Source organism: Erinaceus europaeus, unplaced genomic scaffold, assembly GCF_950295315.1.
Source record: "Erinaceus europaeus unplaced genomic scaffold, mEriEur2.1 scaffold_273, whole genome shotgun sequence".
NCBI lineage: Eukaryota > Metazoa > Chordata > Mammalia > Eulipotyphla > Erinaceidae > Erinaceus > Erinaceus europaeus.
The window spans coordinates 22852-47762 of NW_026647253.1; the positions used below are offsets into that span (position 1 = coordinate 22852).

At 42.8% G+C, this 24911-nt stretch overlaps 1 protein-coding gene across 1 annotated transcript in view; it reads left to right on the forward strand.

The window, feature by feature from the left end:
• Window positions 1–5256: 5256 nt before the first annotated feature.
• Window positions 5257–24911, forward strand: part of MROH2B (maestro heat like repeat family member 2B) — a 79928-nt gene continuing 60273 nt past the window's right edge. Inside the window, exons 1-12 of the mRNA XM_060183867.1 lie at window positions 5257–5743; window positions 8026–8096; window positions 8926–9036; window positions 10315–10474; window positions 11861–11959; window positions 12726–12880; window positions 15855–15995; window positions 16872–16964; window positions 17054–17123; window positions 19782–19895; window positions 20937–21010; window positions 23482–23604. Coding sequence (XP_060039850.1) covers window positions 5716–5743; window positions 8026–8096; window positions 8926–9036; window positions 10315–10474; window positions 11861–11959; window positions 12726–12880; window positions 15855–15995; window positions 16872–16964; window positions 17054–17123; window positions 19782–19895; window positions 20937–21010; window positions 23482–23604 — 1239 coding nt within the window. The 5' untranslated portion in view covers window positions 5257–5715. The remainder of the gene's footprint in view (window positions 5744–8025; window positions 8097–8925; window positions 9037–10314; window positions 10475–11860; window positions 11960–12725; window positions 12881–15854; window positions 15996–16871; window positions 16965–17053; window positions 17124–19781; window positions 19896–20936; window positions 21011–23481; window positions 23605–24911) is intronic.

A 24911-nucleotide genomic window follows, 5' to 3' on the forward strand; every position in this document is an offset into this window, starting at 1 on the left:
CTATCCTAAAATATCTAAGCAAGACTCTGACCAGATTATTAGTAGTGGTCATCATTTGGAAACAAGAACCGATGAATATTTGGAGAAGTTAGGCCAGGGGAGATAGTATAATGGTTATGCAAAGAGACTTTTATGCTTGAGGCTCCAGAATCCCAGGTTCAAACCCCCACACCACCAGAGCTGACAAGTGCTCTGGTAAAAGAGAGAGAGAGAGAGATTGATAAAGAGAGGGGGGAGAAGAGAGAGAGATAAAATTGAAGAGTTGTGGCACATGTGCATGATGGAATACTGCTCTGCTTTAAGAAATAACCACATGGGGCCAGGTGGTGGCGCACCTGGTTGAGTGCACGTATTACAGTGCTCAAGGACCTGGGTTCAAGTCCCTGGTCCCTACCTGCAGGGGGAAAGCTTTACAATTGGTGAAGCAGGGCTGCAGGTGTCTCTCTGCCTCTCTCCCTCTCTATCATTCCCTTCTCTCTTGATTTCTGGCTGTTTCTATCAAACAAAATAAAGGTAATTAAAAAATATATTTTTTAAAAAAGAAAGAACCACATATCTCTGTCTGCTAGGATCCGAATGGAACTAGAATGTTTCCTGTTGCAGAAGACAAGCCAGAAGTCAGGTGCTGACGACCTCACTCCTAAACAGGATTGAAAAAGCAAAGCAAAGGGAAGTACAGAAACTGGTTGTAATAAACTGTCATCTATTTCAGCTGAACCAAGGATGCAAAAGGGGGCAGGCGGCAGGGAGGATGCGGACCCGGTGTTCTCTGGTGGAGATGATGACTTGGCAGAGGGTGAGATGCGCAGACACCCATCCTGGGGAAGTGTGAAACTGGACCTTTAAGACAACAATCTTGTAAATAAGCAATTCCTCAAGGGAGGAAGTGCTGAAAAAGATCTGCCTGCTAGGTTTACATGAAGAACATAAGAAAGACTCCATAAAATATCTAAATAAAAATGTCATGCATAAATTTGTTTTGCATTTTTAAGGAAAGAAAAAACGCAATTGCTTCCTGCAGGGAACGATTCATAAATCACCTAATCTAGTCCTCTCGGTTTATGCAGCTGAAAACTCAAATTCCATCCAGAGAGCTTGGTTTTACAAGAGAACATAAACAGTTTGAAGCAGAATTTGCTGCAATTCTGGTCTAAAGTCCAAGTTTTACTCTGTGCTTCGTCTCTCTTCTTTTGTTTCACATTAAATCCTATTCTGAGATCCTCCCTGAATAGTACTTTGAATGTAACATATATAATCAGTATATACATAGATGTACATACACATTACATAGTCGCAATAGAAAAGTTGAACTGCTGTTAATTTTCTTTGAAAATAGTAAGAATAAAAACTTTGCATAGGAAGAGATTATGAAAACCCTATTATTTATGTTCCCTTTGTCAAAGAAATAAGAAAGAGTATGCTTTCTTCTACCCAACAAAGGAAGAAGATGAATACCTCCGTGTGTTATTTACAGAACTCAGCTCTACTTTCAGGAACCACTTTTTTATGGGGGGGAGGGGCAGGGGATTATTGGTTTACAGCAAGTACAGTTGTTGAGGCATGTATAAAATCTCTGTTTTCGGCAAAGCTCTCTCACCCGCAGCCTAGACCCTCCTCCACCATCCTGCACCAGGACCTGATGGCCTCTGCTTCCTCCCCAGAGTCCTTTGCTTTCGTGCAATACACCAAACTCAGTCCATGTGTTTCCTCAGGCATCACTTTTAGAGCTGTCTGTGCCCTGTAAACAGAGTTCACGATTCTTTTACACTTTGTTTCTTCCTCTGTCACGCATTGCTATTCTAGTTCATTTACCAGTTAGTTGTGTCAGTGAACTGGCTATTCCCTCTACATTGTAAATCCTTAAGGTTAAGATACGACTTCCCTCCTTAGCACAAGTCCAACCACCTCTACCGGGTAGCTTCTTACTTGAAGCATGTCTAGTAAGTGGATACTTCTATGAACTAAATTGAATCATACTGAAAATTCCTTTGTTGCTTCCTACAAACAGAAAAGGCAAAAAAGAATGGAAAAGAAACAGAAACAAAAAGAGATAACAAAAAGCATGAAAGGAAAGAGAAAGGAAGAATGGGGGGGAAGAAAACGTGAGGCTACTAGCTAGAAACATAGTTCATTTGCTTTTACATAAATTTTTCATCTACTGTTTTCTATACATTTCTGTCTGAAAGTAAGAGGGATGAGAGATGTCTTGAAAAATGAGCTCTAAAAAGATGCAGCCTAATTATGTTTTTCATAGATTGTATAGTATCTGATACTTCATTTGAAAAATAAAAGGCTGACTTGCCACTGACAGTAGAGAAAGCAACCTACTGAATAAATGGGAGTGACAGAAAAACATAAACAGGATTAATATCAAGGTTTAAATGAATTGTCTTCCGCCGTAATACCACAAGCCCCCAAAACGACCTATAAAAGCCCCTGTGAATGTTGAGATTGTTTTATACTTACTCTTCTGTGTCTTTACTGCCTTGTTAACATTCCTGTCTGATAGCATCTCATTTTTAGAACTTAGTACACCTGAGGTTGGATAGTGTCAATTAAACAAGCTACACTGAAAGAGGGTGGTGGTTCCCACATGCTCAAGGAGAGGCCTTGGGTAGGAGAAATTCACTTCCTTTAACAAGCTGAATTTAAGCTTCCTGGCAAGGAAATATCTAGAAATAATACTTCATTAGTTAGCATGAAAATCTGGGGCTTCAGAAAAAACAAAGGAAAAAAAAAGGTAGGCCCAGAAAAAAAAAAATAATGAAATGAAATGACAATCAGTTTGCTGTTCTGTGTTTTGGGGTTGTTTTTTTGCTTGTTTGTTTTGTTTTGTTTTTAACTGCCATCAAGCTTATGCTGGGCCTCAGTTGCCAGCACTATGAACTCACCATTCCTGGCAGCCATTCGTTCTTTTTTTTTTTTTGATAGGACAGAGAGAAATTAAAAGGGCAGACAGACACCTGCAGACCTGCTTCAGCACTCATGAAGCTTCCCCTGCAGTTGGGGGCAGACACAGAAACAAACCCAGGTCCTTGCACATGGCCGTGTGTGTGTGTGCAACTGCGTGAGCTGCCACCCAGATCCTTGCACATGGCCGTGTGTGTGTGTGCAACTGCGTGAGCCGCCACCTTTCTATTTATTTATTTATTTTGTTTGTTTAACCTATCTTAAGGTTGCTTTGTAAAAAGAGAATGTGCTGTGTAGGTGTGTTTTGTCTGAAAGAATATTCAGCAAACACATGACTTGTTAGTCCCTGTGCAGAATTTACCTGTTAAATGTGTCTGCCAGATGTTTTCAAGTAAAAATTTGGATTTGAAAATATATAATTCATTTACCTGGATGAATACATTACAAATTAATTGTATCAGTCTTCTAATTCCCTAATCTTTGTGAGATCAAAGAAAATTTTAGGTATAGATCTTGTGTAAAAAATCAGTTACAGTATTCATCTAAATGGCAAGTTTTCTTATAACTGATTATATCGTACGCTGACCTTTAAGATCCTAAGAGAGAATCCAGGTGTTAGCAGACCAGATTGAGCACACATGTTACCGTGTGCAAGGCCCTGGGTTTAGGCCTTTTCCCTACCAGGGGGACGCAGGGAAGAAGCTTCACAAGCAATAAACAGCATTGCAGCTCTCTCTCTCCCTCTCTCAATCTCTTTCTTTCTCTCTCTCTCTCTCTCTCTCTCTCTCTCTCACACACACACACACACACACACACACACACACACACAATTTCTCTCCCTTCAGGGTTTTTTCTGGTGCTTGGTGCTAGCACTACAAAACCACTGCTCCTGAGGCCATTTTTTTCTTCCTTCCTTCCTTCCTTCCTTCCTTTCTTTCTTTCTTTCTTTCTTTCTTTCTTTCTTTCTTTCTTCTTTATTGAATAGGACAGAGAGAAATTGAGAGAGAGAGAGAGACAGAAAGGGAGAGAGACAGAGAGACACCTGCAGCCCTGCCTTGTCACATGTGAAGTGACACCTTGTACGTGGGGCGCCAAGGGCTCCAACCCGCATCCTTATGCTTCCTGCTATGTGCCCTTAACCTGATACGCCGGCCCCTGGCCTCTCTTTCTCTCTGTCTCTACCCCCGCCTTCCCTTTCAAGTTCTGTCTCTATCCAATCACTTAAGAAAAAATTAGGGGGCTAGGTGATGGTGCACCTGGTTAGGTACACACACTCCAGTGAGCAAGTACTCGGGTTCAAGCCCCTGGTCCCCACCTTCAGGGGGAACGTTTCATGAGTGGTGAAACAGGGCTGCAGGTGTCTCTCTGTCTCTCTCCCTCTCCATCTCCCCCACCCCTCTCAATTTCTGTCTCTATCCAATAGCAAATAAATAAAATTTTATTTTTTTAACATTCCAATGAAAATAGCACTGGGGAGTTAGTATAATGGCTATACAGAAGGCCATCATGTCTGAGACTTTGAGTTTTCACATTCAATCCCAGTACCACCCTAAGCCAGAGCTGAGAAGGGCACCAATTTCTCTTTCTCCATACCTTATTTTCCATATCTCTCTCTTATTAAATTTAAATATTTTTTAAATCCTAAGAGGACACTCCTGTTCTCAGCCTGTCTTCCCAGCAGGTGTGAGGCATGCTGAAAGCTGCAAATCTACGGGTCCTGCCCAGTCACCAGGAACATGTTTTAATTAACTTTCACACTTCTCAGATATCCCCTATGGATGTCTGCGCAAGGATCCTTGTAAGGACTTCTCAGGCATGAGTAAACTCAAGAACATCCAGGGGCACTCATGAAAAAGACAGATTCCTGTCCCTTCGCCTAATTTGCCAGGTCAGAAGTGGACCTAGAAATGGAAATTTTAAATGAAGATACCAGATGATTTCTGTTAAGACACAGACACACACAGGCGCGCGCGCACACACACACACACACACACACACACGTACACTGTGCACTACACTATAGGAAAATAGCAATAAAGGGTTAAGGGAACTCTGGCACCAGATTTATACCCGCACAAATAAATTGAAGGCATGGTAGTCAAAAGACCCAAGGGGAAAAGGATTTGGAAAGAGAGAATGAAGTCAAAGAAACAGTCAGCCTGGAATAAGTCAAGATGCAAGTCAATGGTCGGGTCATGGCTCCCTGAGTCCAGTAAAGCAGAGCAGGAGAGAGAGGCTGAAGGCTCTTGGGTTTTTGCTGCTGTCGGTTGGACATTCCATTCAACTGCCCCTGGCAGGTATTCCAATCCACTGAGCATGCCCAGTGTGTGTGCCTGGATTTCATCTAGTAGAACGATAAGCAAGATCCCCATAAAGGCTTTACCACCACGAGGCCAGAAAAGAGGGAAAGCCACTTCCATTTTTACGATCAATGGACCCAAGTTTAAGGAGAGGCAATCCTTCAGTCTACCAAAATGGCTTAAGTCCCTGTCTCTAACTTCTTCCTTCTCAGAGACTTTGGTTTCCAACCAAGGAACAACATTCAGTGAGATGCAGCCATTTTGTTCGCCGTCAGCAGCTCAGAAGCAAAGTGATGTCTCGGTGGTAGACTGCAGCATCGTCCTTCTCAGCAGCTCTTCCCTGCAGGGCCCCAGATCACTGTGCAGACCCAGCGGAGTAGAAACGCACCTTTAGAAAGCCTTATGCGAAGGTTGTTTGAGAAACCTGCCAACCTGAGTCTTCGGTATTTTAGCCGCACTATTTCTCATACCTGGGTGCTCTCAGAGAGCCTGAAACAGCCAAGACATGACTCAGAGCCCAGAGGAACCCGCAGGTAAATATCCCTGGATCCTGAGGAATTAATTACCTATGTCTGTGTGGCCAACTGCCGTGGAGGGTGGGAGTTGGTGTGTGCAGCTAAAGGTCTGTAAGCCTTACCATTTTTAGGAAATTTTATGTGAAAGTAGAATTCTCTCTCTGTTCCTGCCTTAGTCCAAATTGGCATTATCACACAGTTGTAAATAATAAGAGTACTATCCTAACTGATTACTGGACCTTGAAAATTGTGTCGTCTACCTGAGAAGAATGTAGACCCAGGTGAAAGAAAGGCAATTAATGTTTAGTTACAAATGCCAGAAGAAGTCCTTGGGTGTATTTGTCCCAGTTTGCGTATATAGCTGCTTTGTGTTTTGCCACAAAAGATCGTAGAAGGCTATGTTATTTGGTCCGAGGACTTGTGTCAACCGCCTTTAATTTCTCTGAGAAGCTTTTCATGAGGTCTGTGAAACTGCTCGATTATTTTGCCTCCTCTTTTCCAGTCTTCTAGAGAGTTTTATTCAGAAACATATATGTCAGGAAGTGCAAATTAAACACATATATGAGAGTTTGAGGGTTGGGACTAGAGTGCGTACTTTACCACCTGGTCTGAGCCCTCAGTCACCAGATTTCGGGGTGTCTCCCTCCTTCTCCATCAGGGTGTCCTCCAGGGGAAAGGTAACGGGCTGGTTCTTTCTCGCTCACGACAGGGGTGACACGAAGTAAAAGACACCAGGGGACTCTTATCGTGAATCTAGAATCTGAGTCCTTAGAGTCCCAGAATCCTAGAGTCCGTTTATTAGCAAAATTGACATGAGTTAAATAGAAAAGCAATGGAGGTAATTATTGTTGAAATATGACAGAAATTACAGGTTTCTTAACAGTCAGCATGCCCCTCAGGTAGGGGGTTGGTATGACAGGAATTGATGAGATACAAGACAGTTATTTTCCATAACACAAGCAACTTAATTATCCAAAGGTATTTGAGAGAAGCATAGGGGTTAAACCCGTAGGGTGAGACAGAGAGAAGATGAATATCAAAAGGCCATATAGTTTGGCATTTCTCTTGTCTGGGGTCTGAGGGGTGTGATGAAGTGTGTGATAAGGTGTGTTCTTCTGTGATCAGAAGGTGACTTTGAATGAGTGAATCTGTGGCCATGTGGCCTGCAGTTAATGGAGGGAAGTACTGGGGTATCTGTGGGCCTGAGAGTCAAGAAGGAAAGAACCAAGTCTGCTCACCCTTATGCTCACCCCGGTTGAGAGAGACTAACAAGAGGTTATCTTCTCAGACCTCCATCCAAAGATGGGGGTGGTTCTCCCTAAGCTCTATCAGGCTCACACATGTTCCCAACAACAAGCAGTGAGAGTGGGCTGTGATGTCTCAGACTCTTTCCCTCTGTCTCTGACCATCTAACTGAAAAAAAAAGAAAAAGAATGGAAGGGTGAAGCCCGAAGCAGGAAAAAAAAATGTAGGTCATTCAAACAGCGGGATTCTTTGAGCATGGAACTACAAAAGACACCTAGCAGGGCCAGAAAGGAAAAGAGATGTGTGTGGATGGGCAGATGGGCTTGGGAGGAGGGAGGATACCAGAGGAGACACTCAGAAAGAGGAAGGAACTAGTCACTGTTGTTTGGTTGGATATCTGAGTACCTGAGGCGGAGGAAAGCGCATGGAGTCCGAGAGCCAAGCCTTGCAAGAGAGGATGTTTGATGCCTATGTCACCAGAGGGATAAACAGGAATCTCGCATCTTTTGTCCTCTCCTCCACACTGAATCCCAGTTGGGGGGCGGGAATCATTGGGTGTAATTTTCAAGCCTATGAAATACAAATAAAACATAGTTACTGCCACCCAAGAACTAGCTGTCAAGGAAAGGAGGAAAGTGAGAGTAAAGGAGATAGTGGATGGGTAGAAATGACACTGAGAGGGAGAGAAGGGGAGAAAGGAGACTGTTCTGTGACAACAACTGAAAAGGAAGATAGTCTTGGGGTGGGCGGTGACACATTCGGTTAAGTGCACATAGTACCATGCCAAGGACTCGTACAAGGACCCAGATTCGAGTCCCAGATTGACACCTGCAGGGAGAATGCTTAACCAGAGGTGAAGGAAGTCTACAGGTGTCTCTCTCTCCCCCACTCTATCTCCCCTGCCCTCTCAATTTCTCTCTGTCTTATAGAATAAAATGGCCTCAGGAGCAGTAGATTCATAGTGGCAGCACCAAGCTCCGGTGACAGCCCTGGAGGCAATAAATAAACAAATATAAATAAACATACATTTCAGAACATAATTGGTTTTTTTACAGGCACTTTTGAGACTTTGGGAGACATTAACCTCACTCTCGACTTGCTGAATAAAGAAGACAGTATTAGTAAGGTAAGAAAACAAACGTCCGGTTCACTTTACCTTTCCAAGTTCAGCTGTTGAAGCATATCATGGATTTCCTTCTTCACATTAGCGTCTTCTTTTCTCCCTGACTTCCTAGATAGCTTTCAATGTTTTTTTTTGGGGGGGGGATGCAGTTATAATGGAAGACATAATGTTTAAGCAATGATGTTTCACATAGAAGAAATCAGAGTGTACTGTCCTAAAAGTTAGCTAAATAATACAGCTTTCTATAATCTACAAACTGATGCGGGTAGAAATGGATTGACTAGCACGTTTACAGCCATTCTACAAAATCTCAGGGCTCCTAGTGCAAATACCAAAAGGTCCCCTCTGAACATCTGTAATGTTTGTTCACAATTAGGATTTTCCCCTCTGGATTTAAAGACTTTTTTGATTTACTAGCGTTTTATAAAGTAAAAATAGAAAGAACAAAAGGAAGAAAGAAAGAAAAAAGAAAGAAAGGAAGGTAGGAAGGAAGGAAGGAAAGAGAAAGAAAGGAAGAAAGAAAGAAAAAGAAAGAAAGAAAGAAAGGAAGAAAGAAAGAAAGAAAGAAAAGGGTGGAATGGAAGGAAGAAATATAAAGGAAGGAAGGAAGGAAGAGAAATGAAAGTGGACAAGTAAAAATAGTTCTTGCTTTACTGGTAGCCCCTTTCTCCTAAAATGTTGACTGTGTTCAGGAAGCCCCAGTGAAGAGACAGAGAAAACCCACTGTGTGATAGAGACACACTGTTTAGTTTAATGGTGTCGTTGCACTTGGACCGTCTCTCACTCCTTCAGTTTCACAAACTGCTTCTGTACACGCTCTGTGTGTTCACAGGAAAGCGTCTATAGTCAACTCACTTCCATTATTCAGAATTCTGACATCCTAGATGATGCGATCGTTCATCAGCTGATTTATTATGCTTCTAAGGACATGAGAGACCACAAGGTAAGCTTTATTCTTGATGATTAAGTCTGTAAAGAAACAACAGATTTCGTTACTAGTGATTTACAAAGTTATGAAATATCAGGCATACAAGTCCACACTGTTCCCACCGCTAGAGCTCTGTGTCCCCATTCCCTCCATCGGAAACTGCAGTGAGAAGTTCTCCCAAGGTCCCAGATATGTGTTGACTATTAGTTCTATAAATGTCTACATATTTATTTGTCCATTTTTTTCCTATGGTCCTGTCTTCCTTTTTCTTTTTTTCTTAATGGTGTACAGTATAGTCCTTTTTTGTTTCTCACCACTCCCATCACCACAGGTCTCCACCCCAGCAAGATAACCACTATAGTTTCTAACACAGTCTTAGGTTGACACTTTTTTTTCACATACATATGTTCAATTCTCTATTTGGCATATGAGCGAAGCCATTCTTCTCTTCCAGATGTAGTAATAGATGCAGTCACAGCTACATCTATTACAACCATGACGCCACCCTGACCTCCCTGGGCAGACGCCCTCCCCCATGTGTCCTGGAGCCTCCCCTCCCCAGAGCCCTGCCCCACTAGGGACAGACAGACACAGGCTGGGGGTGTGGGTCCACCTGCCAACACCCATGTCCAGTGGAGAAGCAATGACAGAAGCCAGAACTCCCACCTTCTGCTCCCCATAAAGATCTTTGGTCCCTGCTCCCAGAGGGATAAAGACCAGAGAAGCTTCCAATAGAGGAGTACAGAACTCTGGTGGTGGGAATTATATGGCATTGTACCCCTCTTATCCCACAATCTTTTCAATCATTATTAAATCACTGACAAAAAGAAAGAAAGGTAAATAAATAAGACCTGATTTAAAAGTGCATTAAAGTGGGGGCCAGGCAGTGGTGCACCTGGTAAGCACACCTGTCACTGTGCACCCAGGACCTGGCTTTGAGCCCGTTGGAGCCCAGGGAGCAGGCTTCACAAGCCGTGAAGCAGATCTCCGTGTGTTTATCTTTCTCTCTCCCTCTTTGTCTCCCCACATCTCTCAATTTCTCTCTGTCCTATCCCGTAAACAAACAATAGAAGGGGGGTGTGCAAGTGTGCTCAGCCCTCCCCGTTTGTTTCTGGCACCTCCCTTAAAATTCTCCATCTGGGTTTTCAGCAACCTGACCTCCCTGTGGAGAAGAGTTGGTGGGTGGGTGGCAGCAGGGGGCTGTCAACAACTTTGTGGAGATTTTTCTTCTGCAGATGCGCCATACCCTCCCCTCTGCCCTGCAGTTATCCTCCTTCTCCTTTCCCTCCTCAGATCAACAGAGAAATCAGAATGGTCGCCGGCGAGATTCTGGTGTCTCTTGCTGCGCACGACTTCAACTCTGTGATGTATGAAGTCCAGAGCAACTTCAGGATCCTCGAGCTGCCGGACGAGTTTGTGGTGCTCGCCTTGGCTGAACTGGCAAGCAGCTATGGTATAAAGAACGATCTGTCCATTCTCCCTGGGAAACAGCCTTCCCTGACTAACAGAAGCCAGGCAGGGGCTGATGGCCAAGAGCAGACCACCTCCTGCTGTCGTAAAGAAAACTAGACCTTGAGGTTGGGGGGCAGGGGCTTTATGAGCACAGATAAGACTCTGAATTTGACTGGGCTCCTTGCTACCCCTTCTCCCCTTTATCTGACTTTGTATTTACAGAAGCACAAGTTCCAGATTCTGCAAACCACTAAGCACTTATGTTAAGTAGGGGGCAATGGAAAATTTTGTTTCTATCGCCATTTTTATTATATATATTTTCCCCTCCGGGGTTATCATGGATGGGGAAGATAGAGAAGTAGAGAGAAAGAGCGAGAGATGCCTGCAGACCTGCTTCACCACACGTAAAGCTTCCCCCCATAGGTGGGGAACAGGAGCGGTGGGGGAGGCTCCAACCAGGATCCTGGAGCAGGTCCTTTGCGCTTAGTACTATGTGAACTTAACTGGGTACCACTGCAGCCGCCATTCTCTTTCCTGTAGTTAACAGATTGTTATTGATCACCTTTTTTATTACCTGTGGTAGATCTCAGGGACAAAAATAGAATTATCCAAGTGAATGCTTGACACCAAGTATCAAGCGTAAGTGGCAGTATCACTAGTAAGTACCCTGTTTGTTGTAAGCCACCTGCGACCTGACCTAAAACGGCTACAAGTCCGTATAATTCCCACAACCAGAGCCCCATATGCCCTCCCCTCCATTGGAAGCTTCCCTGTTCTTTATTCCACCGGGAGTATGGACGCAGGATCATGATGAAGTGCAGAAGGTGGAAGGTCTGGTTTCTGTAATTGCTTCCCTGCTGAACATGGGTGTTGGCAGGTGGATCCATACTCCCAGCCTGTCTCTCTCTTTCCCTAGTGGGGCAGGGCTCTGGGGAAGCAGGGCTCCAGGACACATTGATGGGGTCATCTGCCCAGGGAGGTCAGGTTGGCATCATGGTAACATCTGCAACTTGGAGGCTGAAAAAGCATTAAGATATAAAGCAGGACAAAATGTTTAGTAATAAAAACCTAACGGCATAAATAGAGCAGATGAGGTTTGGGGTGTCCATTATTGAAAAGGCTAGTAGGTCTATTTTAAGTAAATTCCAAGGAGCCCATGACTTTACTGATTTTTGCCTGAACCTGACAGCTAACATGCAACTACCTAACTTTCTGACTACTCCGTGGCGTTATGTCAGGGGCGGGATGGAGGAGAGTAACTTCCTCCTGCACTTCCTTTGTCTCTCCCACTCAACTCGAGAATGCCCGTCTGTTGCTGAGCTGAGGAAGAGACAGAGTACTTCCCCTGGAGAAGGTAATGCTCTCCTCCTCTCCGCCCTGAACGCAGTGTCACAGAGCGTTCCCTTCATGATGATGACGCTGCTCACCATGCAGACCATGCTCAGGCTGGCCGAGGACGAAAGGATGAGAGAAGCTTTCTGTATCGGTGGGTATTCCTGAGGCCGCCTCTGGGAGGGGGCCACGCTAGAGAGAATATACCAATAACAACTGTACAGGTCAGGAGTTGTGGGTCACAAAGTGAATCTAACCACCATTCGGGTAAGAGGTAGAAAGGATATTATTACTAACGCACCAGAAGCCCCTTCATGGATTCTCTCAACCCGTCTTCCCTCCCTAATCCTCATTTCTGGCACCTTGAAATAGTTGTGTGTTTTTTTCTGTTAGGAGATTCATACATGATGCTGTGTGTAGCTAAGGTTCACTTCCTGCTATGTCTACCAAAATTTGTGTCATCATCCTAAATGTGGACATAGATAGGGACATTTTCCTGTTGTGACTATAACCAAAAAGAAAAGTAATATGGACATTTTAAACAAAATCTTTAGTGTTTATAAGCATGTGTGTCTAATTTTTGTGTTTCTGGGTCATTGAAGATGAGGAATGTGTTGACCGTTAGTACACAGTGTCAGTGGTTTGTATTAGTCCAGATCCCCACTGGCAATGTGGTCAACTAACATTTGCGCCTTGATCTTCATACTTGAAATCGTTTTAGATTTTAGACGTTTGAGAGTCTCTTCCTGGGTTGACTGCTGGTCAGGTGACCAGACACATGATAGCATTCTTCGGTGCAGCCATCAGGTCTTATGAGAACAAGAGCACATTTTCAAGTTCTCGGCACTGACTTCTCAAATTGTTTTTATGGCCCTTCCCATCTTTATGGTTTTCTGTTTGTGGTTGTTTTTAAAATGCAGCTCTTGAAAAGTTCAGCAAGGCCATTTATAAGTATGTCAACCACTGGAAAGATTTCCCCTACCCCAGATTGGATGCCAACCGCCTCTCTGACAAGATCTTCATGCTATTCCGGCACATAATGGAGCGGTGGGCCTCTGCGGCCTCACGGGTGCAAGTGAGTAGGAGCCAGTGTGCCCCAAGCTAGTCCCCCACTCCACAAATTGCATTGCCCTTTCACTTTTTGGCATGGTAATTAATCTTATTTCTTCGTTTCTTTTTTTTTTAATAAGAGTACATTGCTTTTTTATTTTTTTAATTTATTTATTCATTTTACTTGATAGAATAGAGAAAAACTGAGAGGGAGCGGGAGATAGGGAGAGAAAGGCAGCGAGACACCTGCAGCACTGCTTCACCACTCATGAAGCTTTCCCCCCGCAGGTGGGCAACCGGGACTTGAACCTGATTCCTTGTGCATAGTAATGCATGCACTTAACCAAGTGCACCACCACCTGGCCCCCCTTTCTTTATTTTTTTCTTTCTTCCTTCCTCTCTTTCTTTCTTAGATAGAGGCAGAGAAATAGAGAGGTAAAGAGAGAGTACACTAAGGGAAATGAAGGCATATAAAATGGTTCTTAGGTCCCTGACTAAAGTGATCTTGGGGGCATGAATCCAAATGAGAATGAAATAAGAGGAAATATAAACAAAGGCCAGCAGAAATTGTGCCAGGGTCTGGAGCTACTGATTTATATACTATGGCACACAGAAACATAGAGATTGGCAGGTTTGGGGATATTCAAGACAGCTGCTACAAAAACTAGAACCTAAATACATATATTTGAATTTTATCACTTTATGAACAAAAAAAAAAGGTATATTTTCCTTTGCTGTGGAAGTCTATCTGTCCTCAGCACCTGAATTCTGGGGTTTTTTTTTCTTTCTTTTGTTGTTAGTTTATCTGATCTCCAAAGTCATTTTAAGCTGGGTTTCCTATGTAGGTTATAGTTTTTTGTGGTGGTGGTGGCAGTGAGAGCAGAATGGTTATGCCATTGACCTATGGTAGGGGAGAGAGCAAAATGGTTATGCCAGAAGAGCTTTGTGCTTGAGACTCCAAAGTCCCACGTGCAATCCCCCACACCACCATAAGCCAGTACTGAGAAATGCACCCGCAAACAATAAATAAATAAAGTCGCAATAACAATAATAATAAAAATAAGTATTTTTTTACAGAAAGGTGTGGTAGCTGAGGTATGGGACTATACCTCTATAATCTCATAATCTTTTAAAAATATATATGTGTATATGTGTGTGTGTGTAAAATTTTTTTCTAGCTTTTAAAATTTTTTTATTATCTTTATTGGATAGAGACCGTCAGAAATCAAGAGGGTGGGGGGAACTAGAGAAGAAGAGAGGCACAGGCCTGCTTTACCACTCACAAAGCTTCCCCTGCTGGTGGGGACTGGGGACTCAAACCCGGGCTTGTGCATGGTAGCATGTGCGCTCAACCAGGTGCACTGCCACCTGGCCCCTTATACTTATTTATTCTAATACTGATCATCTGATGAAGAGTTAGGATTCCTTCACTTCTTTTTTTCATGTTGAACTCTCAGTAATTCTTGCAAGTTGGGGCTGGAAGCGGCAAACTCCTTCAGTTTCTGAATGTTTGAAAAGACATTTACTTCTCCTTCATATTTTAAGGATGATTAATCAGGGTACGGAATTCATGGCTGACAATCCTGATCTTTTAATACACTGAATATGCCGTTCCACTCCCGCCTTGGCTCTAGAGTTTGTGGTGAGAAGTCTGACGAAAGCCTGATTGTTTCCTTCCCCACATAATTCTCACAAAGTCATAGAGACAGTTTGGTTCCTGTAGGCGGGGGCTGCCCAGAACTTTGATGGCTGGTGTGGGATGTTATCCAAACCTCTGTGGTCTCAGAATCTTTTAAACACACACCTATACACTTAAGAGAAAGACATTAAAGAGATAAAAGAGAAAGTATCAGTCTAGACACAGCCCAGCAAGATAGGTCACTAAAATGCCATATTTGCTTTGCCATAGGTGCAAACCACAGCCCATCTTTCATGCACTGAATGAAATTTCTGTGGCATCTCTCCCATTGCCTTTCTGCTTCTGCCTCTAGCTTTCTATCTGATAAAGTAGGCCTGGGGCAGTGAAGTTCCAGTGACAACAAAAATACTAATAAATTATTAGTTAATTATGGTAGATATACAAATATATAGAAAGGTAGATAAACTTATAAACAAGATTTTGTCCCATGATCTAAGTCATTTAAGGAGTCATTTGTTTTTATTTTGAGTTGTTCTTATTTTTTTGCTTTTGTTTTCAGTTAGCACCGACTTCAGCACTCGGGGTCAACTTTTTGAGCTAAAGATGGATTCAGAGGGGCTGGGTGGTGGTGCACCTGGTTGAGCGCACATGTTACAATGCAGAAGGACCTGGGTTCAAGCCCCCCACCCCACCTGCAGGGGGAAAACTTTGCAAGTGGTGAAGCTCTGCTGCAGGTTTCTCTGTTTCTTTCCCTCTCACCCTCTCCCTCTCTATTTCTGGATGTCTCTATCCAATAAGTAAAGCTAATAATAATATAAAAAAAGGATTAAAAAAAAGATGGAGTCAGAGAGACAGAGAGTTGAAGAAAAACCACAGCAGTAGAGGCTGTGTGGTGGTGCACCTGGTTGAGAGCACTTGTTACAGTGCACAAGGACCTTGATTCAAGCCCCTGGTCCCCTCTGCAGGGGGAAAGCTTGGCAAGTGATAAAGCAGAACTGCAGGTGTCTCCCTCTCTATCTCCCCCTTCCCTCTCTATTTCTGGCTGTCTCTATCCAATAAATAAAGGTAATTAAAAGTTTTTTAAAAAGAAAGACTACAGCAGCAAAGCTTCCCCTGGTTCCATAAGTACCCCCATTTGGTGTACTAACAAGTCAGACCTAAGTCACACACATGTCAAAAAAAGATCCCTCCTTAGTGAACTGATGCGCCGGTCCCAATATCTAAGTTCTTTTGGAGAAAACTCTCTTGGCAGGAAATAATGAGCAGTCTTTGGGATGGGAGGCATCTAAAAATTCTGGAATTCTGAGGAATGTTGAGAAAAATGTGACAAAAATGACAGAGGCATTTCCTGCCTCTGCAGACGTTGGCAATCATTAAGGCCCATGGTCCTACAGTGAGCTTGCTGCTTCACCGAGAAGACTTGTGTGAATATGCCCTGGGTCAGGTGCCCTGGCTCCTGAACCAGTATAAGGACAAAGAGATTGACTTCCACATCACGCAGGTAAGACTCACACCCTCAAGGGGTTAACTTCTGGTTGACCTGCAGCCACTCTGGAGGAGAGTAAGTCTCCAAAAGGTCTAAGGAATGTATATTTTCGTTTGAGCTGCTAAACTTGACTACATCTTGGGTGGTGTGAGTTAGAAAAGAGACTGGCAAAGCCAATGACTCAGCAAGTGCTCTCTTTGATTAAACTATTTGACAGCCCAAGTCAAGGAACTTGTATTTTCAATGTAGAACTCAACTGAATGAAATATAAAAATGCTTCTGGGAGGAAATACGTTGACGGTCACATATCTAGCATGTGGCTAAGCCTAATTTTAAACATAGGTCTGCCAGACTTCAGAGCGTACCTCCTCTTGCAATGATTCTGATGCTTCCCTTCAGAAAATAACCTCATGGTCAAATTCTTGCACGCAATCCACATTTCATCTAATCACACAAAGAGTTACCTGTGGTCTAAAAAAATGTAATATTTTCATAAGGGAAAGAAATTAAATTGATTCTTCTTTGGGAAATAATGTTAATCATATACCATAAAGGGAAAGAATATTATTAAAGTAGGCATGAAAGAGAGTACAGCAGCTAATTGCTCTCCTCAGTTAATACATATGAAAGATGTCACTGGAATATTAAAAAAGAAGAATGCAAAGAGATTGGCATAACTAGATGATATCACAAGAGGAATTCAGGACTGTAGTTGGAGACGTGAAGGTACTGAGAAGACTGGAGGGACCAAGATCACTAGAATCTTGACTGTAGGAGGGTCAGGAGTCTGTTCTCCTCATAAGCTATAACCATTTGCCTCCCATTTCTTCATATCCTGCACTGCTCTCTCATGGGGAACCGCCAACTGACCTTTGAGGTCTTCCATTCCAGAGTCTAAAGCAAATACTGACCGCGGTCGCCCTCTACGACGTCTCCCTCCCAAAGCTGTTGAGAAAACACATCTTTGTCAATTTACTCCACCAGGTGAGGTGTCTACGCCGTCAGATCTGACTTGTTCCATCATCACGGGCTTTCTGCTTCTAATGCATATCGTCTTAACTCTCCTCACCCAGGTTTGCAAAGTTTTAGATCCTCCAGTAAAGGAAAATGAAATGGAAGCTTCAAACTGTTTTCTTATTCTAGGTAGGATTCACCATCCAGAGGTTTTCAGAGGGAGGTTGTTTGGTTGGTTTGGTTTGGTTTATTCGCTTGGTTGCTTGGTTGCTTGGTCAGTTTTAACAAAAATGCCTTCAAATGACGGTGACAACAATGATGAAGGGTGCACAGACTATCTATCCCTTAGTCACTTTGGCACATATGCACACTCACTGTTTCTCCGGTTAATAGTGTTGCGTCCATTTCTCGTGTTTCTCTGAGTGGATTCGCAGGGGTGACCAGTCCTCCTGGTTTTCTCAGATATAGTGAGACTCCACACAGGGAGACAGACCACTCAGTTCTAAAACCAGGAAAGGAGGAGCCTTCTCTTAGATATTCACCCTTTTACAAACATACAGCTAGCAATTTATATATATATATATAGGAAACACTAACACAACCATAGGATAAGAGGGGTACAACTCCACACAATTTCCACCACCAGATCTCCGTATCCCATCTCCTCCCCTGACAGCTTTCCCATTCTCTATCCCTCTGGGAGCATGGACCCAGGGTCATTGTGGGATGCAGAAGGAGGAAGGTCTGGCTTCTGTCATTGCTTCCCCGCTGAACATGGGTGTTGACTGGTGGATCCATACTCCCAGCCTGCCTCTCTCTTTCCCTAGTGGGGTGGGGATCTGGGGAAGTGGGGCTCCAGGACACATTGGTGGGGTCATCTGTCCAGGGAAGTCTGGTCGCATCACGTTAGCATCTGGAACCTGGTGGCTGAAAAGAGAGTTCACATACAAAGCCAAACAAATTGTGGAACAATCATGGACCTAAAGGCTGGAATAGTGCAAATGAAGTGTTGGGGGGTCTCCGTTTTGTAGATAGCTAGTAGGCGTATTTTAGTTCTCTTCCAAAAGGCCTGTGGTTATAAATGTTTTAAGACAGAGAGGTAGATAAATAGTGAAAGACAGCAACAAAGCTACTTTCCACACGTTGGGGGCCGGACTCGAACCCGGATCGAGTACACTGTCCCTGCAAGCCACCTCACTGGCCCACAGATGTTTTCTTTTGCTTCCCTGGATTATTTCATCAGTTTTTTTTTTTTACCAATTTTTGATTATCTATTAATTGGATAGAGACAGCCAGAAATGGAGAGGGAAGGGGGATAGAGAGGGAGAGAGACACAGAAAGACACCTGCAGCCCTGCTCACCACTCTAAAGCTTTCCCCTTGTAGGTGGGGACTGGGGGCTCGAACCCAGGTCCTTGCACATTGTAACATGTGTGCTCAATCAGGTGTGCCACCACCCAGCCCCCAAAACTACTTACTTTCATATCCTCACAATGCTTTTTTTTTCACTGCTTTTGTTTTTGGTGTCAAATCCAAATCAATAATCATATACCCAAAGTCAAGGAAATTCTTCCTCATATTTTTCTTCCAGGACCTTTAAGTTTTCACATCTTTGAATTAAAGACATTGCTATTTTTGTCTACGACGGAAGTTAGGGGTCCAGCTTCATCCTTCTGCATACAGCAGTCCAGTTTTCCAAGGTCGTCTATTGAACTGGAATTCCATTACCAACTCCAGTACCATCTTCAGTTTCCCATAATAAATTCTTGGCTGCTTTGTTGAACATTAGTGACCCATATGTTTATGGATTGATTTCTAAACAAACTAGTATTTGCTGGTAACCTTTCAGATAAGAAATGTGTTGTTCGATACTGGGGCAGCATGGAATGTCCCTCCTCAGGACCACAGAATGTGAGCTCACATCTACAGGGATGCAGAGGTCACACAGGCTCCTAAGCTGAGTGTGGGCCCCAGATCAGGTCAAATCATGGGGTTTACAGTCAATAATATTTATACACCTTTCCCATATTAGGGAGCTACTCTCTTCCCTGATCCAGCTTTCTGGTCCTTTTTCCAGCCATGACATCATCTCCCCAGACAATAACTTGGATCCACCTGCATATCAGATTTCAGGCTCAGGGAAAAAAAAAAAAAACTAGTATAGCTATAGGCCCTTTTAAATATAACTAAAATATGACTACTAGCTATCTACAAAATAGAGGAACCCCCCACCCCAACACTTCATCTGCACTGTTCCAGCCTTTAAGTCCATGATTGTTCAACAATTTGTTTGGCTTTGTATGTTGACTCTCTTTTCAGCCACCAGGTTCCAGATGCTAACGTGATGCGACCAGACTTCCCTGGACAGACAACCCCACCAGTGTGTCCTGGAACTCTGCTTCCCCAGAGCCCTGCCCCACTAGGGAAAGAGAGAGACAGGCTGGGAGTATGGATCCACCTGTCAACACCCATGTTCAGCGGGGAAGCAATGACAGAAGCCAGACCTTCCTCCTTCTGCATCCCACAATGACCCTGGGTCCATGCTTCCAGAGGGATAAAGAATAGGAAAGCTGAGGGGAGGGGATGGGATACAGAGGTCTTTTAGTGGGAATTGTGTGAACATGGGAAAACAGAAGAAATTGAAGTTGATCTAGGTATAAGAAATTATGTTTGTGATTGAGTTGCTTATTTAATTGTGATACTAAAGGGGAATGACTATTGTAAAAGTCTGGTTTTTATCAAAAAAGGGAATTTGATGACCGTAGTGGACTTCCCTTCTTGCCTTTCACATACATGTTTCCTAAGGTGAGAACCAGTTCTTATGATTTCACAATCTCTTCACTTGCAGCCCATTCCAACCCTGCAGACATGATAGAATTCTTTGATGAACAAGTACGCAGCAATAATGAAGCCACTCGGACAGGAATCCTGACTTTGTTAAGATCAGCTCTCAGTGCTGGTGGTAAGTCATGTGTAGGCTTGAAGCCAGTTTTATTTTATACCAAGAATCACGCTGAAAGCTGTGAACTCTCGCAGCTTACCCCATGTCCTTGGGGTATATAGAAAAATCATATTCAAATGAAACTCTTCTTCTTTACAATTTTCTCCTGTGTGTTCATTTTTAGTTAAGCCTCTCTCTCAAGATTTTATGTGTCTCATTTGAGGAAGGTAAGTAGAATATTTGAGAATAGATTTTAGAATTTGAAAGAACTAGAGCTATCAAGATAGCTCATGGGGAATACTGTACCCGCTGTGTAATGTGTGAGACGTAGTTTCAGTCCTCGTCCCCACAGTCCACAGGGAAAGCTGTGCTGTGTTGCCTCTCTCCCTCTAACTCTTTCTCCCTGAAAAAGTCAACCTGGAATGGTGAAGTCTCAACAACAAACAAAATAAGAAAAGGTCTAATAACTCCTGCCCATGAGCAGGAGCAGTCAATATCCTATAGATTATAAAACAATAAATTGCTATCTTTCATGAATTCTAGTACACACATTTTTTTCATGACATAAGGTACATCTGTCAATTGGCAATATGTTTAGTTATAATTGACCACTTTTTTTTTGGTATAGTATAAAATGATACATCAGATAACTGGTAGTCTCTGGAAGTCATAAAATATGATTCATTTTAAAATGACATTAGAATAGCTTTTAAATATGCTGTCATGCACCAAGACATACCAAAGAGTCTTGAAACACAGCACTGTGACAACTAATCTTCCCAAATTAAACGCTAATCCAGTGGACGCTATGCATTGACTATACTTTGGAACCTAACCTTGTAAACAAGATTGAACTGAAAGCAGTGCATATGTAGTTAGAAGCAAAGAAAAGAGCCAACATTTTTAAACAACTGGAAAAGATGATACAAGGGACTTGAATGGCCTGAAATGTCAAATACAAAGGACAGCCACTGCATCCCATAAACCGAATGACTTTGCTTCACTCCTAGAGCACTCTGCATTCCCACTGAAGCAAACTCTCAATTTCTCCTTCTCTTTCAGAGCCCAACTTAAGAGATCACATCATTTCCATCGAAAAAACTGTCAAAGTCATCCTGGGTGACCTCAATATAAAAGTAAGAGGGTCACAGAGACTTTTACTTGATAGATAGCTTTTATTTTCATAGTTAACAATATGGTTTCTGATTCTTTAAGGATATGTTTGAGACTGTTTTATAAAGAGTTCAGTGATCAATTCCATCTTAAAAATAACTCCCTCTTAAGTGATGTGCTAACACTGACCAATGAAAGATAAGAAATCGGTGCTCTTTTTTTGATTTTTGATGTGTTAGTAATAGTACACTACAAAACCCTAAGATTATAATGTATAGGGTTCCAAAACACACCAGCGTCCTGTGTCCTCACCCTCCCACCGCCCAAAGACCATCACCACAGTCTTCACAAGTCTTACAGTTTGCTGGCTTCTGTTTTGTTTGCTTTTTTTTTTTTTGGCAGGTTAATGTGAATCAGTGCTCTAGATTCCACATATGAGGAATATACCACAACTTGCTCAACCACTCATCTGTTGTTGGACACCTGGGTTGCTTCCAGGTTGTGGCTATTACAAATTCTGCTGCTAAAAACATAGGTGTACACAAATCTTTTTGGATGGAGGTGTTGGGTTCCTTAGGATCTATCCCCAGGAGAGGAATTGTAGGATCATAGGGTAGGTCCATTTCTAGCCTTCTGACAGTTCTCCAGACTGCTCTCCACAGGGGTTGGACCAATAAACATTCCCACCAGCAGTGTAGGAGGGTTCCTTTGACCCCATAACCTCTCCGGTATTTGATGCTGCTACCTTTTCTGATGTGTGACATTCTCACAGGAGGGAAGTGGTATCTCATTGTTGTTTTTATTTTGCATTTCTCTGACAAACAGAGACTTGGAGCATTTTTTCATGTGTTTCTCAGCCTTCTGATCTCTTCTGTGGTGAATATTCTGTCCATGTTCTCCCCCCATTTTTGGATGGGGTTATTTATTGTCTTACAGTTGAGATTTGCAAGTTCTTTATATATTCTGGTTATTAGCCTCTTGTCTGGTGTATGACATGTAAAGATCTTCTCCCATTCTGTGAGGGGTCTCTTGGTTTGGGTAGTGGTTTCTTTTGCTGTGAAGAAGCTTTTTAATTTGATGTAGTCCCATAGGTTTATACTTTCCTTAGTCTTCTTTGTAATTGGATTCATTTCATTGAAGATGTCTTTAAAATTTATGCGGAAAAGAGTTCTGCCAATATTTTCCTCTAAGTATCTGATAGTTTGTGGTCTAACATCCAAGTCCTTGATCCACTTGGAATTTATTTTTGTGTTTGGTGAAATACAGTGATTCAGTTTCATTCTTCTGCACGTTTCAACCCATTGTTTTCAACACCATTTGTTGAAGAGACTCTGCTTTCCCCATGTAATAGTCTGGGCCCCTTTGTCAAAGATTAGATGTCCATACGTGTGGGGGCTCACTTCTGGGCGCTCAATTCTATTCCACTGGTCAGTGTGTCTATTCATGTTCCAGTAACAAGCAGTTTTGATGACAATGGCCCTATAATACAGTTTGAGATCTGGGAGTGTGATTCCTCCGGTTCTGTTCTTTCTTCTCAAGATTATTTTAGCAATTCTAGGTCTTTTCTGGTTCCAGATAAACATTTATAGCATTTGTTCTATTCTCCTAAAAAATGTGCTTGGGATTTTGATGGGGATAGTGCTAAATTTGTAGATGACTCTGGGTAGTATATTCATTTTGATGATGTTAATTCTTCCAACCCATGAATATGGAATATCTTTCCACTTCTTTGTGTCTTTTTCAGTTTCCTTGAGCAGTGACTCATAATCTTCAATATACAAGTCTTTCACTTCTTTGGTTAGGTTTACTCCTAGATATTTTATTGTTTTTGTTGCTATAGTAAAAGGAATTGATTTCTGGATTTCATCTTCTTCTAACTTAGTGTTTGCATAGAGGAATGCCACTGACTTTTGAATGTTAATTTTGTAGTCTGACACCTTACTGTATTGCATGATGATTTCCAAAAGATTCTTACTGGATTCCTTAGGTTTTTCTACGTATACTATCATGTTATCTGCAAATAGGGAGAATTTGACTTCCATTTGTAACCATTTGGAATCTGCTTTTAACTTGAAGAAATGTAGCTTCTTCATGCAATAAACTGAAAAGAGTCATGAAAAAAATCATGACCTTTAGATTACTTATTATTCTACTTATAGCATCATTAAACTAGCATTTTTTAAAAAAAATAAAGTTCCTGGCTAATAAGTCTATGAAGATAGGGGCCAGGTGGTGGCACACTTGGTTAAACGCACAGGTTACAGTGCGCAAGGACCCGGGTTCAAGCCTCTCTTCCCCACCTGCAGGGGGAAAGCTTCACAAATGGTGAAGCAGGGCTGCAGGTGTCTCTGTCTCTCTCCCTCTCTATATTCCCCTTCCTCTTGATTTCTAGCTGTCTCTGCCAAATAAATAAAGATAATTTTTAATCTATAAAGATAAGAATATTTTTGTTTGTTTTCACCAAGATGTTATAAGTGCATTTTTCTTATGCTAGGTGAGGAATTCCATCCTCCTTCTCATCCAGACCATGTGTGCAAAGCGCTACATTGAGCCCCAGGAAGGATGGCCACTGATAGACTATGTCTTCGCCCAGTTTGCAATGTCAAGCAAGAATCTGGTATGAGGAGGGTGCAGTGTGACTGCCATGCTGTCCTAGTGCATGGACTCAACTGTGTGTTTTTCTGGGAGGACAAGCAAGATGGCGGATGTAGCTAAAGCACTTGCTGTGTCATATAGACCAGCTGGGCGTGAGCCCAGGCACCCATCACACTGAAAAATGCCTTGGGGGTCGGGTGGGAGCACAGCGGGTAAAGCACAGGTGGTGCAAAGCCCAAGGACCGGCGTAAGGATCCCGGTTCCAGCCCCCTGCTCCCCACCTGCAGGGGAGTCGCTTCACAGGCAGTGAAGCAGGTCTGCAGGTGTCTGTCTTTCTCTCCCCCTCTCTGTCTGCCCCTCCTCTCTCCATTTCTCTCTGTCCTATCCAACAACAATGACACCAATAACAACAACAATAATAACTACAACAACAGTAAAAAAAAAAAACAAGGGCAACAAAAGGGAAAATAATTTTTTTTTAATTTTTAAAAAAAAGAATGCCTCAGTGCTATGGCATCTTTTCCCCCCTCTTCCCCTCTCTCTTTTCATTTCTCTCTCTTTCTCTCTCTCTCTCTCTCTCTCTAAGCCAGAACTCTGATCAGCTCTGGTAGATGGTGGTGCAGGGGACTGAACCCGGGACTGCAGAGCCTCCAGCATGAGTCTCATTGCATAACTACTATGCTGTCTACCACCACCTCCCTTCATTTCTCTGTCACTTTTTTCTTCCTGCAATAAATAAATAAATAAATAAGCTCAGTGCAATGAAAATCTGGAATCAACAGTGTCAAAAAAATGCTCCATCGCCCATGTGAAAGATAGATTTCCATCCTAACACTTTTATTGATGCATTTTTTAAATTCTTTAAATATTTATTTGTTTATTTATTCCCTTTTGTTGACATTGTTGTTTTATTGTTGTAGTTATTGTTATTGATGTCATCGTTGTTGGATAGGACAGAAAGAAATGGAGAAAGGAGGAGAGAAGACAGAGAGGGGGAGAGAAAGACAGACACCTGCAGACCTGCTTCACCGCCTGTGAAGTGATTCCCCTGCAGGTGGGAGCCGGGGGCTCGAACCAGGATCCTTACACCAATCCTTGTTCTTTGCGCCACCTGCACTTAACCCACTGCGCTACCGCCTGACTCCCGATGCATTTTTTAAAGTCTAGTGTTCCTGGTTCCCTTTCACCACTTCAGACTCGTCGTGAATCCAGGAGAGATCGCCTAAGGAGAAGGTAGTCTGGTCTCAGAGAGGTGGAAGTTGTGTGGACATTGTAGGGAATGGGATCTCTTTGGAGAAAGCAAGAAAACTCACTGAGAGCAAGAATTCA